Here is a 15,816-nt window from a genome sequence, read left to right as displayed (position 1 = left end):
TCGCTTTAACTGGTCTACAAGCATAGTTCTTGTTGATTTGGCCCACAACTATCGATTGTGTTTGATCAATTGCAGTCTACCTTCTAAATAATGGCAACAATGTTGTTTACTTTTTTTGTGTGTGTGTTTCCAGAGTCACATCAAAATACTGAACATGTGGGATACATAAAGTTGTTGATAGAAGACATTTTTGCCCCTAAGCAAAATAATGTAAGTACATGTATAAATGATGTGCCACCTACAGTAGATACTGCAAACTATAGACAGTATACTGTAAGTACTGGTTGGAATAAACAGTTCATTACTGTGAAGGAGAAAACACCAAGACGTTCAAGAAACTTTGCACAAATTGAATATACTGTGCGGTAATCCTGCTGCTTGCATCAGTAGAGGGCAGCCTTCCCTTCCACGAACCAACCAGATGATTCTAGAGGTTCTGGAGCGCCACATTAAATGTGTTTATGTGACTCCAAGTGCTTTAAATATTCTTCCAAAATTCTTCCAAGGCAGGGCTGGAGCCCCAGAACACATAGAACTAGAATAGAATAGATTTGTGAAGGACTGCACTAGAGATAAACGAGATTATTGGATTGACTTGACAGATTATAGCTCGCCGACTTCCTCGAGGCTTCATGAGAAAACCACATCAGTCGGAAATATAAAGGTATGTTGTTGTTGTTTTTTAATTTATTTATTTATATGGTTTATTTGTCATGGACTAGGATTATTTGAAAGCACTCGTAAACTACACTGCCTGTTCAGCTAGACTGTAACTATGAAAGCCACCGGGACATTTATTGGAACTAAAGAAAATGAAAATATAAGGTTTGTTTGCGCCGAGGTTTCTGTAGACTTACAATAATGATGCTGAAGAAGAGGTTAGGTTCAAATTGGGAGCTTGTAACAAAGCGTCCATAAATGATCAACATGCATGCATAACCTAATCTCTCAATCTAATCTGCCACAACAATATATGCATGATTCCAATCATGTCTCACACACATGGTTTTAATGAGTTATAATATCTTGTGGGGTGAAAATGGAGAGACAGTTTTTGTACTGGGCACGTGAAGTTTATTTGAATTAAAAAGGGATGATGTCACCGTCACATTAATCAATTATGAAAGGCAATTGCAGGCAAGAAGCCCTCTGCTGTCAGTTGTGTTTGATATGTTTTTATTTTCACTGACTTACGCCCAGTTAGTAAAACATTCTGTACGTTTGTCATAACTTGACGTGTCATAGAGCATTGGTTCTCAACTGGTGGATCAGGCCTCAAAATTGTGTCCCAGGTCTTTTTTAAACTAATGTAATGACCCAATGTGTGTGAATGCACCACACGTTCTTGTCTGCGCTATACACTTGCTGTGCCACCGTAAGGTGCAAGCCATTTTCTGGGCGACTTTGTCAAGTTTGAGTGGGAGAGGAAGGACATCGAGTGGAGACTTAACGTGCCGTCCGTCCGGCACACTGCTGGAGAAGAGCACGCCATAAAAGTGTCTCAGCACTGCAGCTCATGTTGTGTTGCAAACAGTCCCTTGAAATATGCGATATCTGAGATGTTTGAGTTGAAAAAGTCCTGCAGTTCGGGTCACCACTTGTCATTGAGGGGTGACGGTGGGTCCTGCAGCCCAAACCAGTTGAGAATCACTGATGCAGAGCACATGCCGACTTTAAAGTGAATCAGATTGTCAGTGAGGTATTAACATAATAATATGTTCAGAATGTTACTGTGTAGGTTTAGAAAAATGGAGTGTATTGTGTGCTGCAGTTCGACCTCACGCACCAACCTTCCCACACTCGTGAACAAGACCTCAAGATACCTGAGCTCCTCCACCTGGGGCAGGACCACATTCCCAATGCGGAGGGAGTAATTCACCCTTTTCTGACTCAGAACCATGGCCTCGGATTTGGAGGTGCTGAGTCGCATTCCAGAAGCTTCACACTCAGATGCAAACCGTCCCAGTAAACGCTGAAGGTCACAGCCCGATGAGGCCATCAGGACCACATCGTCTGCAAATAGCAGAGATGAGATCCCAAGGCCCCCACACTGGACTAGGCTGCACCTAGAAATTCTGTCCATTAAAATTATGAACAGAATCAGTGACAAAGGGCAGCCTTGGCAGAGGCCAACGTTCACCGGAAACAGGTTAGACTTACTGCTGGCAATGCGAACCAGGCTCCTGCTCCGGTTGTACAAGGACCGAATGACCCGTAGTAGCGTCCCACCAATCCCGTACTCCCGGAGCACTCTCCACAGGACACCGCGAGGTACTCGGTCGAATGCCTTTTCCAAGTCCACAAACCACACGTAGACCGGTTGGGCAAACTCCCAAGTACCCTCCAGTACCCTTGCAAGGGTATAGAGCTGGTCTAGTGTTCCGCGACCGGGACGAAAACCACATTGCACCTCCTGTAGGCGAGGTTCGACTAACGGTGGTACCCTACTCTCCAGCACCCTGGAATAGACTTTCCCAGGGAGGCTGAGGAGTGTGATCCCCTATAGTTGGAACACATCATCCGGCAACCCTTCTTGAAAAGGCGGACCACCACCCCAGTCGGTCAATCCACAGGTACTGTTCCCGACTTCCACGCAATGTTGAAGAGACGTGTCAGCCAAGACAGTCCCTTAACATCCAGAGCCTTGAGGAATTGAGGGTGAAACTTGTCCACAACCCGGAGCTTTGCCACTAGGAAGCGTTTTGACTACCCAGATACCTCTGCCACATTGACGGAACTGTCCGCGTTCATGTCCTCTGACTCTGCTTCCTCTATGGAAGGTATGTCAGTGGGATCCCACTGACCACCAATTGTGTGCATGAAAATTGAGATTGTTTTCTTTGTAAAAATAGATTTTCAAAACACCCGTCATCATCCAGCCTCATTTCTGGATAGTGACTGCCTTTTGATGTAATAAATATTCAGGATGAATCATATGTGCCGTTTATCCTTCGCGAAGGTGCAGTTTAGATAAAGCACAAAAGCCACAGAAGAGGCCTGTAAAGCAAGAATGCTGACAAACACTGTGTTGATAACAGGAGTGAATGGGATGGAAGTAAAGTCACAGATAACTCAGCCAAGGCGTGTTGCCAAAGAGTGTGACTGTTTACATCAGGAGAGGCCATAGACAGATTGTGTTGTGTGGACTTAAGACACAAACTATAATCCCTTCTAGTCAGGGAGGAAAGTAACAGGAAGGGTGGATAATGCCACGAGTAGCCCAGCAGACCCTGCATGGTGCACTGCTGTTGCCATGGTTGGTAATCACCTGACACCGTTTGTTGTTTATGTGCATGAGACCTGCCTTGGTGCTATCAGGACAGAGCAAGACAGACGCCAGGAACGGCTGATGGCGTAAAAGACAAACTGGAGGAGGAGAATGTTACTTAACTTTAAGGCTTTGGGAACTTTACACTAAATGAACAAGAGCACTTGTGCTGTCATGGTACACATTGCTGCTTCTCATGCAGATGGCGCGGGATTGATTCCCAGCCAGGGCCCCAACACCCAGCTACTGGAGATGTCTAGTGCCAGTCTCAAGCCCAGATAAATTGGATGGTTGTGTCAGGAAGCCATCCGGTGTAAACCTAAGCCAAACAAATCATGTGATTGACATTCTATGGCAACCCCTGGGGGGAAGCTGAAAGTACAGTAATAGAGTGGATAGTAATAGAGTATGTCGCCAACCTGTCTATATTGAATAATACATAATACATTGAAAAAGTCCTGGTCCACCGTGATATTGTTCCGTGTATGCTGACGTGGGTGTAGTACAATGGACCCCCCCCACATTTGTGTTTTTCTCCAAAAATAAGCAGCTTTTTCCACAGAAAACACAACTTAGTCACCATTAGTCGGTAATCATTTATAAATATGTGATATCCATCTATCTATCTTCTTCCGCTTATCCAAAGTCAGGTGGCGAGGGCAGCAGCCTAAGCAAGGAAGCCCAAACTTCCCAGGCCTGGGTCTTCCCCGGGGCCTCATACAGGTCGGACGTTCACTGAACGTCCCCCCAGGGAGGCGTCTGGGAGACATCCTGACTAGATGCCAGATCCACCTCATTTGGCTCCTCTCAGTGCGGAGGGGCAGCGGTTCTGCTCCGAGTTCCTCCTGGATAACAGTACTTCTCACCTTATCTCTGTGGGAGAACCCAGCCACCCTACGGAGAAAACTAATTTCAGCCGAAATATGTGATGATACAGGCAAAATGTACAGCCTGCATGTACCGCTGTTAAAAAAGACCACCATTTTTGGTTTACATATTCCGTGATAATGTTTTTTTTCATCAAGCTTTGAGATTTCACACTTTTTTCGACGGTCTTTTGAACACAACATAGTTGTGCACTCTGAGATGCAAAAGTTTGTTTGGCTACGGTCGACAGTCAATCCGGCCTCAAAACTTGCAGCAAGGTGAACACAAGTTCATATATGATGAGAAGTCGTTACATGGATCACAACAAGGCAAGCAGTGTGGATGTAGATGTGGCTTAAAGAAACGCCTTCTTTAGCCTGGTAGCCTGCTAGCCTCTAGTCTGACGACCAGCCTAAAGGCTACACCGTGGTTCTGAGTCCATCTGTTCATGGCTCATCTTACATGATCATTCATTAGTGGCGAGTACTTACACATTTTATACATTAAATGCATTTAAAATGTCTGAGGCATATTTAGGGCTTAAACTCAGATGGATTGTGTCACGAGTCAATAATGGCAATTGAAGAGAAAAGGGTTCTGCGACTGGCTGGTGACCAGTCCAGGGTGGACCCCGCCTTTCGCCCAAAGTCAGCTGGGATAGGCTTCAACATACACCCACGACCCTAGTGAGGACAAGCGGCATAGAAAATGGGAAAAGGGTTCTGGATCTGAATCTAATTTTATAATTACAATTATAATTTGCACTTTTATTGCAAATGTTGATCCAAGCGTCAAAATCAAGCTAGCAGGAGGGGTTTGGCCCTTTATCTTATCTAAAGGGCAGCGCTATTCAATAAAAAATGTAAGGGGATTGATTATTACTCTTTTAAACATTATATTAGTCTTAAATTCCATCGTCACAAAGTAATAAATTGACATTTCCCCATTGCACATCTTTATCATTTTTACTCCCAAAAAAATGTGGGTCAATTTGAACAAATGATCAGTAAATGCTGTGACACGGAGAAGGGGTAAGATTAAATAAGATCTGCTTCTTTTTACTCCTTTTCAGAGGAATAAACGACTAAACCATTACCAGTTGTCCCTCTATTTCACATTAACAATAACCTGCTCAGCTGTCAAGCATACACATGCATTTAAAAGAACATGCTTTATTTCTCAAGGTTATCTGGGGACTTCATTTACGTTGCTACGGCAGGGAGACAAAGCAGGCTGATGGAAGCAGAGTAAAGAAAAGACTTGTGTGTGTCTGACATCATTTTATTGTCTGAGCTTTGAGAGCTATGGCTTTGTAATTGAGATCAGAGATAGAGGCGGCGAGAAGGCCAATGGGTTTTTAGATGTTTATAGCTGAGTTTTTCTCATTTGGAATGGTTGCAATGGTGAAGAAATAACAGAAACACTGACTTTATTTAATCATTTCTGAGTCACCGTGTTTTATTTGTGTTAGCTCAATGTACCCAGTGATGGTGAGGTTGATGGCTGGTGAGGCACTGACTCTTTTGGAGTTAAAAAAAAAAAAGTTAATACAAACATTAAGAGGATAACAAGAAAAAAGACCAAAATAATTCACATTTGCTTAAAAATGTCATCAAATTGTTTTCAAAGACTTCTTAGTCACATTTATTTATTTTTATTAAGTGGAAATCATTTGTCTTCTTACCTTTAATCTGTACATGAAGTACATGCAGCACATCCTTCCCCTACTTGGCTGCAAAAGTCTGATATCGCCCCCTGGTGAGTTGGGTTTATAATCCTCCATCTTGGCAGTCAAACTGATTCATTCATTCAGCAGAGTATAAAATATCTTGAATGCAATGGGCTTTCTGATAGCTTGAGCTGCTGCTGTCTTTTCCTCTATGGAAGAATGGCAGCGACAAGACAAGCACCTTCCAGCTCACGCAAGCCTGACCCCTTCAGGATGCTGCGGTACTGCAAGTGCCTCCTGTATGACATTTTAATGTATTTTATAGTCCGATTAGCATGAATGCTGATGTCACACTGACATTAAATACATTACACGGGCTTTGTGGTGTAAGTATAGGCTCGTGGTGTATCGTAAATGCTTCTGCAACGTTATATTATTGGCGACATGCTGACAAACTGAAAGTGGCAGGATGATCCTATCAGCGTGCCGTGTGACGGGAGGCATGCAGGCGCGCTGGTGGCATCCTCGGGATCAGGAAGTGAACAAATTGAGCGATTTTTACTCAAAAAAGATTGGACTCACACTGAAAATAAATTTAGAAAATAGTTTAATGGACAAATATATATATTTTTATGTTATCATTATTCGGTTTTTTTTTTCATCATGGCTGGTGATGCTCTGCTAATGCCTACCCGACTGCACGTGACTGAACAAACCCAGTACATTTGTATGTTTTCACCAGTTTGCCGTCAATACAACCAATGTTTTTTTTTTTTTTTTCCCCCAAATTACAAGCAAATTAGTAGCCTATGGCAAGGCAGATTTATTGATAGCATTTCACACATGTAATCCCATGTTCTTAACATAAAGTTGTAAACAGGTAAAAGAATAAAAAGAATAAAAGGCACATGACATGACAACAGTTAGAAAAGAATGTTAAAAAAAAGATTACATAATAAGGTTTTAAAAAAAGATAAATTTAGCAAAAGGTGTCAAAAAATAGTTTAGTAGTTTGTCTTTATTTAAAACAGGGAAGAGTGGAGACATTTTTTGGGGTCTACCACTTGACTTTTTTTGTTCCATAACACTCAGGACCTTTTAAGACGTTTCAAATGACTGCGTTCAACCTGCAGCGCGTTGAAAGAGATAATATGTCCTCGCCATCAAGAGATCATGGCAGTGTGAATACCTGACAGAAAATGACATTAAATCCAAAAGATTTTAGCTTTTAAGGGCCGTGGTCTTAAACTTTTGATCAGCTGATGAACAGCCCATTTCACTTTCATGCTTAGTTGCAATAAATTGCTTACTCAATTTTTTTTTTGATCACTCCCATTTCTTCTTTCTGCATTGTGAAGCTCTATTTAGAACCTCCTTAAAATCCATGCCGCTCATCCTCACTAGGGTCGCGGGTATGCTGGAGCCTATCCCGGCTGACTTGGGGCGAGAGGCGGGGTACACCCTGGACTGGTTGCCAGCCAATCGCAGGGCACATATAGACAAACAACCATTCATACTCACATTCATACCTATGGACAATTTAGAGTCGCCAATTAACCTAACATGCATGTTTTTGGAATGTGGGAGGAAACCGGAGTACCCGGAGGAAACCCACGCACGCCCGGGAAGAACATGCAAACTCCACACAGAGATGCTAACCACTAGGCCACCGTGCGGCCTCCTTAAGAAAAATGTAAATTCATACAATTTTTCAAATGGTCATAACACTTTGATTAGGAGTGTGTTTCACTGATCAGCACTGGGGTTTTCTAAGCGTGAGGTGGGCCAGAGGACTTTTAGGGGAGACGCAGCAGCTTGAAAAAATAAAGAATACAATTTTTTCCAAACTTGCTGAGCTAACTTCAGTTAAGTCAAAGTTCCTCCAACACTCATAAGACCTGTACTGTATTTGCCTTGTGGATAGCTGTGGGTCAAATAGACATCTTGCATGATCAACCTAACAACCTATAGGGACAGTGAGTGATCCTTTAGGTCGTATTCCTGAAGTGTCCCTCTTCCGTCATGTTTAGTCATGTTTGTACTTGTGTGTTTGAATGCAGCCATGCTGACCAGCTTTATGGAAGGTCTTCTCTGCTGCCTTACCTCAAAGTCAACTAACGTCGTGGTTCCTGCCGAGCCCTCCGGACCCACCGACGGTTACGAGTTCGTCGAGGTGAAACCAGGCCGGGTCATTCGTGTTCGACATATAATCCCCGAGAGGTCTCTGGTGGAGCAACCCACGGGGCAGGGCGGGTGTGTCAGCTGCAAAAGAAGGATCTCAGTCTACTGTAATGGTCAGCTGTTCATCGAGAACTTGGGCGACAGGGCGGACGCAGAGCTGAAAACTTGCCAGAATGGAGAGACCGAGCCAAACAGCACCGTAGAGGTTGAACTGACAGGCTGCGGCAAGTCGTCACCGCCCGTTAACGTCCCTGATGCCGGGCCGGACTCGGTCACGGCAGGAAAAGTTTTGACATCGGAGACGGCACCAGGAGGAGATGCGCCTGCCGCTCTGCAGGCTGAAGCGTCACAGAACCGACGCAGGCGGAAGCCTAAGCGTACTGTGGTGATCGACTGTGAGAGGAAAATAACAGCTTGTAAAGAGACGCATCCGGACGTGGCTCTGTTCTTCATCCACGGCGTGGGAGGCTCTCTGGACATCTGGAAGAGCCAGTTGGACTTCTTCTCACGTCTGGGCTATGAGGTGATTGCCCTGGACCTTGCAGGTCATGGGTCCAGCTCAGCACCTCTTATACCTGCAGCATACACGTTTTACGCACTGGCAGAGGACATACGACTCATCTTCAGGAGATATGCACGCAAGAGGAATGTTCTCATTGGACATTCTTATGGGTAAACTATTTCCATATTACATCCACACACTGGCAGAGGCGTAAAACTAAAATGGCTCTCAGCAGAGGCCTAACAATGCTAATTTGGATCAGCACTAAACTGTTCACCCTGATCGATATACACACCTTCTGTATACGTCTGACTTTTGTCAAATTATGCATTAATCACTGAGGAATTTTGAAAAAAAAAAGTCAACAAAATGTCTCGAGATTTTGATGGGATGTTGCTGATATCATGCACCATCGCTTTGGTTTGCAAGTTATAAACTACGTCCTTGGCAGCGGTAAAAGAGTCAATTTCACTGTAACATTCCATGACAAAGCACAATCCAGTGGAACCTTAGTTAGCGTCATTAATCCGCTCCGGAAGGTCAGACTCTAACCGAAACAGACGTAAACCGAATACATTTTTTCCCATAAGAAGTGTGTTTGCCCTGTAACGTATCAAAATTGAGTGCCAAAACAAGGCACCATATATTGCAGACTCACTGTCCGTGCATTTTTAATTCAATGCGACTGCTAAATAACCCGCCATGGGGCCAAAGAAAGTTGAGAGTGCCAGCAATTTGATAAAAAAGGTGCCAAACAGTATTAAATTTCAACAGTCCGCACGACCAATAAGTTCCATCCAGTTGTCATTTACAAATGTTTCGCTTTTTTCACATTTTTGTAAAACTATAGTTATTCTCTTGAAAATGTATTTTTGTTAATATTTTATTATATTATTTATTATTTCCTGTAGGAAACATTGCCAAGGTTTTTGTACTCTTTGATTTTTGTCTGACCTTTTGGAACACATTACGGTAATAACGAAAACTGGGGTACAACTAGGCCTGTCACGATAACAAATTTTTCTGGTCGATAAGTGTGCTATAAATTATCGACGATAATCGATAATTTAGACCTTTTTTTGACCATATTATCATTAAGTTTATCATTGAATGATCACTGTGTCATGTCACATTTGAGCCACTAGATGGTACTCAAGTGTAGTGTATCTATGTGAGGCACAGAAGATGCCTACTACAGCACTTACGAATTGCGGGACGTTACCACTTCACGTACTCTGGGTACCGCCCGGCACATTACATTTACTTCACCGATCAGGTGAAGTAAACAGGTTTTGTATGCTCTATCTATGAAAGTATTCAATTTATGAACATTAACTCATTTAAAGCGGTCGGTTCTGGAACAAATTCACCGCGACAAACGAGGGCTTGCTTTATTAATTGAAGCCAAAATCCAATTTACCATGCATGTTTTTATAGCTGCTCTTCTCAGGCACAATGGGCACTGTGAAAACATTCATTCTAGCTACAAGAAGCGTAACCAGCATTATTTTCTGCCTGCCTAAGGGTGTCGTTCTGTACCTTCCTGGCCCACGAGTATCCAGAACAGATCCACAAGATGGTGATGATCAATGGAGGTGGTCCCACAGCTCTGGAGCCCAGCCTGTGCTCCGTCTTCAACTTGCCTACATGTGTACTCCACTGCCTCTCTCCACTGCTCACCTGGAGTTTTCTCAAGTATGACAAATTAAAACCAACATTTTGCTTCATTAATTCCCAACCACTGTGCCGCGGCACAGGCGTGTGCCACGACAGATCAAATTAGCTAAGACTTGAAATATTAAAAAAATAGTACGTTTGAAACGTAACATTATGAGAAAAAAACTAAACAAAATTGTTAATTTTTGGAAAATTTGGTTGGGGAAAATGTTACGCTATGGGAATAAAAAATTACCAAGATGATTTGAAAAGGAAGTTGAAATATTTGGAAAATTAAAAAATAAAACAACAAAAATGGGGGGGGGGAAAAGACAAAAAAACAAAGTTCCTGCTAATAATATACTTTTTCACTGATATCACAAAGCTGAGATGCATTTTTTTCTTGAAGTATATACAGAATAAATTCTTAGTACGTCCACGTGTTGCTTTACAAAATATCCAAGTGGACTTTGCATCCATTTTTCAGTACGTGGCCCCCTGTGGAAAACGTTTGGACATCCCTGCTTGTGTTGAGAGATGTCTCATGAGATTAGGATGAGGGCTGAGCTTGCAATATTCTACCAAAAAGCTAGGGGGCAGAGTATTCTTGAAAGTGAGCAACCACAATTCTTGTTGACTAGCTATTTAGCTTCCTGTGTAGCAGTGGTGAACAATGGCGACTGAATCCACATCTAGACTGTTATACAGGTACACAGTATCAGTGCATAATAATGGGTCGACTTGTCGGTAACGGTAACGGTGTTGTAACGTTTCAAATAATTAAATAGATTACCCGTTACTGTAAGACAATAATGGCATTAGTAACGCCCATATTTTTAACGCTGTTTCCCCAGGTCAGAAAAGCGATAGTGAAAATAGCACATGCAAAAAGCATCCAATGATATTGCTCAGATTTAATCGCTATACTGTTCTCATGATTTGATTTTTCATGGCATTTTGGCCATATTAAGATGCATAATCAGGGCTGCTACAACCCAATAGGGTTATAATAATAACGTTGTTGTATAGCACAGTGGTCCCCAACCTTTTTTGACCCACGGACCGGCTTGTGTTCCCACAAGGGGCGGGGTTGAGTGTTCGCACATTATAGCGATCTAATTTATCTTATTTATTATGTATTGTGTAAAACTAAAACATGAATACACATCAAATTAAAAGCACAAAATGAATGCCGACCCACCATCCACCAGTTCAAGTTCCAGCCAAGTTTTTCCAGAAAGATTATTACATCACTGTTTGACGTGCGCTAGCATGAATTAACTTGAGACAAATGTGCACATGAGCACTCAATAAGTCATCAAAACTTACCTTTATGCATTCCCACATAGTATCAGCATTTGACACCAAATATGAGGTGAAAGAAAAATGGTAAAAATACAGTAGTAGTCTATCTGTGCGGCATGAGATAAAGTTAGCAAACGCACAATGGACATGCGTCAAGTAAGACGGATGTAACAGAGAGAATCCGGCTACTTTTCAAAATAAAACATAAAAAAAATGATATGATGAAAATTATTTTTTCTTTCTGTGCGGCCCGGGGGTTGGGGACCACTGGTATAGCAGACTCTCCTGGAAAGACAATGTCAGCCAATCTGTGCTTTCTCCTCGGTGCCCCCACCCCCTCCAGGGCAGGTTTTGCTCGTCAGGGTGCAAAGGAGAAGCGACTGCTGAAAGAAAACAATGCCTTCAACGTGTCAGCTTTTGTGCTGCGTGCCATGATGAGTGGGCAGTACTGGCCTGAGGGGGATGAGGTCTACCATTCTGAGCTCACAGTGCCCATCCTGCTGGTTCATGGAATGCATGACAGGTTTGTCCCTGTTGAAGAGGACCAAAGAATGGCAGAGGTAACTGGCCAAAACAGTGTCAAAGTGGGCCATACTTCACTTACTAACCTTAAATTAGACGTCAAATGACGATCCTAAATCATCGGACCTGTTTGATTGAGAAATATACACGGCAAGTTTTTTTGCCGCCCGACTTGGGCCTGAATCAAGTGGACTGTGATGGAAGGATTTTCATTGAAGTTCCCTGAAGGGCGTCTTTGTTCAGATCTGCACCAAAGAGTTTTGTTGACCTTACTTTTGTAGTTTTTGGGTTGCAGGTTTGTGTAATATCTGATAATATATGTCATTATCCACACCTCCTTCAATTTAAGTAAAGGAATCAACTTGCTGGAGAAACTTGTTGGAGAGAAAACCTGCAGAGTCCGGGAGTCATCCAGACTCTGAGCCCCTCCCGGACGCCTCCCTGGTGAGGTGTTCCAGGCATGCCCAGCCGGGAGAAGGCCGCAGGGCAGACAGCCCCTGTTTATGGCCTTCTAAATATATATTTTTTGCATTATTAGAGCCTTCTAGACATTAAATAACACCCCTATAGTCACTTTTACACTCATACTAACCAATATAGTAGACATAGTAATACAAAATAAAACAGCTTACATAAATAAGACATAACTGACTCACACATTAGTACTGGCAGCGTACTTCTTGCAGTGCCTATTGTCTCATCAATGTAATTTTACTGCCACCTAGCGGCCAGTGTATAATACTTCTGTAATGCCGCTGCTTGTGGTTAAAGAGAGACTCACGATACACTTCAATTGCTTTATTAACAAGCAGAGTACACACATGCAACGTTCAAGCAGGAGCTGCTGTCGGCCACAACCAGCGTCTTTGCTGCTAACCATGCTAACACTCAGCTTAACACGCCACTTCCAAGGCCCCGCCTCTTAAAGGCAATATCTCTGACACAAGTCAGAGATATTACACTACATATTGAATGCCTTATATCCATCCATCCATTTTCTATACTGCTTCATCCTCATTAGGGTCGCGGGGGCATGCTGGAGCCTATCCCAGCTGAGTTCGGGCGACAGGCGGGTCGCCCGACAATGTCAATCGCAGGGCACATATAGACAAACAACCATTCACACTCACATTCATACCTATGGACAATTTAGAGTCGGCAATTAACCTCACCTGCACGTTTTTGGAATGTGGGAGGAAGCCGGAGGGCCCGGAGAAAACCCACGCGCACATGGGGAGAACATGCAAACTCCACACAGAAATGCCCAGAGGAGAATCGAACCGAGGTCTTCCCAATCTCCAGGCTGTTCCTGTATTGGCCATCGTACTAACCACTAGACCACCGTGCAGCCTGAATGCCTCATATCTGTATTTTTATTCATTTAGCCATTTTTATGCTTGAAAGTGCTTAATTTAGGCCAAGAATATGTACAATTTGCTTAAATATGCACACTTTTTACTAAAGAAGGCCATATTCAACCACGATACAGCGATGATTAATTAATAAATTTTTGAAAAAACGCAATACAGTGAGGGCGCAATGTTCGAACGAGGGACGACTGTACACAGAAAACACATTTGTTAATCCTGATATTAATTTTTGTAGGCCAGGCTCATAAGTAACAGATGTTTTCTAAAAGAGATGTACGTATTTTGAATACCAGATTGCTTTAAGACATCACATTATTTTCTTCCTGTTCGCTTTTGTCAGATCCTCCTCATCGCCTTCCTAAAGGTCCTGGAGGACGGCAGTCACATGGTCATGATGGAATGTCCAGAGGCTGTCAACACGCTCCTGCATGAGTTCTTCCTCTGGGAACCTGCAACCCCTGTACCGTCAAAATCCAAAACCCGCCCAGAGACTGCCAAGGCCCAAACAGACAACACCAAGGCTGCAGCGGACCCCGCCAAAGTTCGACCTGCTACGGCCCGGCAGGCCCCATCAAACAGCGACGCAGCCACCGGGTCAGACAGAAGAGACAAAAAATGAGGGACGTGACATGAATTCAAGTTGAAGTTTGTTTCATTTGAGCCTCATGAACTGAGTTGGCTTGAGTTTAAAATATCCAGTTTATTAGAAACGGGCTGGTTCAAGGTCCCCGAAGGTGGGGCACAGTCGGGACACGTGTCAAATCAAACGGAATATGAGAAGGATAGGGTGCTTCAGTCATGGTAGCGTTAGATGATTTGGTGGTGCCTTGAGTTGGTGCACGCTCATTTTGGCAATGCTTATTACACTTAGAACACTTTGGTCATTCTTCTTCATCTTGAGGATGACAGTATGTGTAGACTACCATGTTAATACTGACTCTCAGCTATTTACATCAGAAAAATGGCAAAAACTGTGGCTCAGCACTGACCTGTGACCTTACACAGCGCACATAGCTTGAGTAAAATGCAAATGCAATATTTTTGTACCACATGCATGTAACAGTATCCTTCTATGTAGCTTAAAATGTCCACGACAGCACACATTAGACTGAAATGCACTGTATTTCCTGCAAGACGTTTGTACACACAGCTTTTAAATACATGTCATCAAATACAAACACATAGAGGCAGGTGTCAGTCAATGCCAGATTTTTTTTTGTATTTCGTATTGTTTAATTAAGAGACTGTTTTTATATGATCATTTTTATACATGGCATCTGTACTTGTGATGGATATTAAATCTTCTATTGTTTCATCTTTCATTGTTCCACTGAGGGCTGTGTTCTACAAAAAAGGCCACAAGGGGCCACTTTTATATTTTTAGATGCATTTTAAATATTGTGTATATATATATAGTTTTATTTAAAATATGAAGCTTATTATGTTATTAAAATCAACATTTGAGCTTTTTCTTTTTACATTGTGCATTTTCCCTGTCCTGTTCCTATATTTTTTTGTTTAATTTTATTTCCTACAACGAGCCAGTAACAAAACGAGCCGCAAATTGCACTTTGGACACCCCTAACTGAAACAATTAAATGTAGCTATTTGAGCCCCTTTTTCATCATTAGCTCCCCAACCCATCTGCGAGCTTCAGCGAGTTATAGAGTAGAAAAGTCCAAATACTCTACATGCTAAACATTGTGACGTTCATAGGCATTATAGAAGAGGCACTTATGGATAATTTAATTATTACTTTTATTACTAATTATTACTTCATGACCAATGAAGTAATGCAGTATTCTCTAACTGATGTATCTCATATGAATTATTTTCTCCATTACTTCAGCCAAGACAGTTTGCAGCATATTTGTCATATTTGTCTTGCCTAAATTCGATAGAAGCATTTTAAAAAACTCCACTAGGAAGCATTTGTAAAGAGGGGCCGGCCATCTTGGATCTAACTTGTATACTGTAGATGCCCAATAAAGTGAAGCTTTGCAGATCTTATAGTTTAAAACATGATTCCTGCCCAAAAGGAAAAATCCAATTAAAGCGCTTATTGCTGCAAATAAAAAGGCACCTGCGACTCCTCAGGCCTCTAAAGAGACATTGTCCTCAAGCGGTGTTGTCTCTGTGGGGATGCTGGATACTTGTTCTGCCTCCTTTTCATCCTCCTTCCTTGTCTCAGCCACAGGAGTACTGCTATCTGCTGCCCCCTGCTGGCCCATCTCGGTAGGGCCGGTTGTATCTTCAGCCTTTTCTCCAGGTTGTTGCACTGCTGGTTGGGTCTCATTGACCAACAGGACAGAGTCCACTTCAGGGGCCTGGACTGCTTTCACCTCCCCATTCTGGACAGGATAGACTCCGTCCAGTGCGTCATACAAGAACTTGTACTGGTCCTGTCCAAAGCGCACAATGGTTTTGAGAGGAAGGCTAAAAATACACATTGTATTTATGCTACAATATGCTCATA

General features: G+C 42.7%; 2 protein-coding genes and 1 long non-coding RNA gene across 7 annotated transcripts in view; 1 reads left to right on the top strand and 2 right to left on the bottom strand.

Annotated features, from left to right (window-relative positions):
• The first annotated feature begins 316 nt into the window (after window positions 1-316).
• abhd8b (abhydrolase domain containing 8b) lies at window positions 317-14,708 on the top strand. Of its 2 annotated transcripts, XM_054790180.1 has the most exons (5): window positions 317-664; window positions 7,865-8,657; window positions 10,012-10,182; window positions 11,792-12,008; window positions 13,681-14,705. In XM_054790180.1, the coding sequence occupies exons 2-5, from the start codon at window positions 7,867-7,869 to the stop codon at window positions 13,957-13,959; spliced, it is 1,458 nt and encodes a 485-aa protein (XP_054646155.1). In that variant the 5' UTR covers window positions 317-664; window positions 7,865-7,866; the 3' UTR covers window positions 13,960-14,705. The 2 variants fall into 2 exon arrangements, with proteins under 2 accessions (XP_054646155.1, XP_054646154.1); XM_054790179.1 differs by lacking the exon at window positions 317-664 and having other exon boundaries at window positions 7,693-8,657; window positions 13,681-14,708.
• On the bottom strand, window positions 5,355-11,727 carry LOC129188989 (uncharacterized). Of its 2 annotated transcripts, none has more exons than XR_008572723.1 (3): window positions 11,473-11,727; window positions 10,027-10,177; window positions 5,355-8,560 (listed from the first exon to the last, which is right to left on the bottom strand). It is a non-coding gene; the product is annotated as an uncharacterized LOC129188989 (long non-coding RNA). The 2 variants fall into 2 exon arrangements; XR_008572722.1 differs by having other exon boundaries at window positions 5,355-8,378.
• The window catches only part of ptprc (protein tyrosine phosphatase receptor type C), a 31,474-nt gene continuing 28,432 nt past the window's right edge, over window positions 12,775-15,816 (bottom strand). For all 3 annotated transcript variants that reach the window (XM_054790178.1, XM_054790175.1, XM_054790177.1), the window contains exon 32: window positions 12,775-15,742. In XM_054790178.1, coding sequence (XP_054646153.1) covers window positions 15,434-15,742 — 309 coding nt within the window. In that variant the 3' untranslated portion in view covers window positions 12,775-15,433. The remainder of the gene's footprint in view (window positions 15,743-15,816) is intronic.

The sequence above is a fragment of the Dunckerocampus dactyliophorus genome, chromosome 10, assembly GCF_027744805.1.
Source record: "Dunckerocampus dactyliophorus isolate RoL2022-P2 chromosome 10, RoL_Ddac_1.1, whole genome shotgun sequence".
Classification (NCBI taxonomy): domain Eukaryota; kingdom Metazoa; phylum Chordata; class Actinopteri; order Syngnathiformes; family Syngnathidae; genus Dunckerocampus; species Dunckerocampus dactyliophorus.
This window is presented reverse-complemented; position numbering and strand designations above follow the sequence as displayed.

Excerpts from the sequence above, each read along its gene's own strand:
- abhd8b (XM_054790179.1), top strand. The coding sequence starts at position 7,837 with ATGTTTGTACTTGTGTGTTTGAATGCAGCCATGCTGACCAGCTTTATG. Across the intron at positions 8,658-10,011 it reads CTCATTGGACATTCTTATGG|GGTGTCGTTCTGTACCTTCC; the intron begins GTAAACTATTTC and ends TGCCTGCCTAAG. Across the intron at positions 12,009-13,680 it reads AGGACCAAAGAATGGCAGAG|ATCCTCCTCATCGCCTTCCT; the intron begins GTAACTGGCCAA and ends CGCTTTTGTCAG.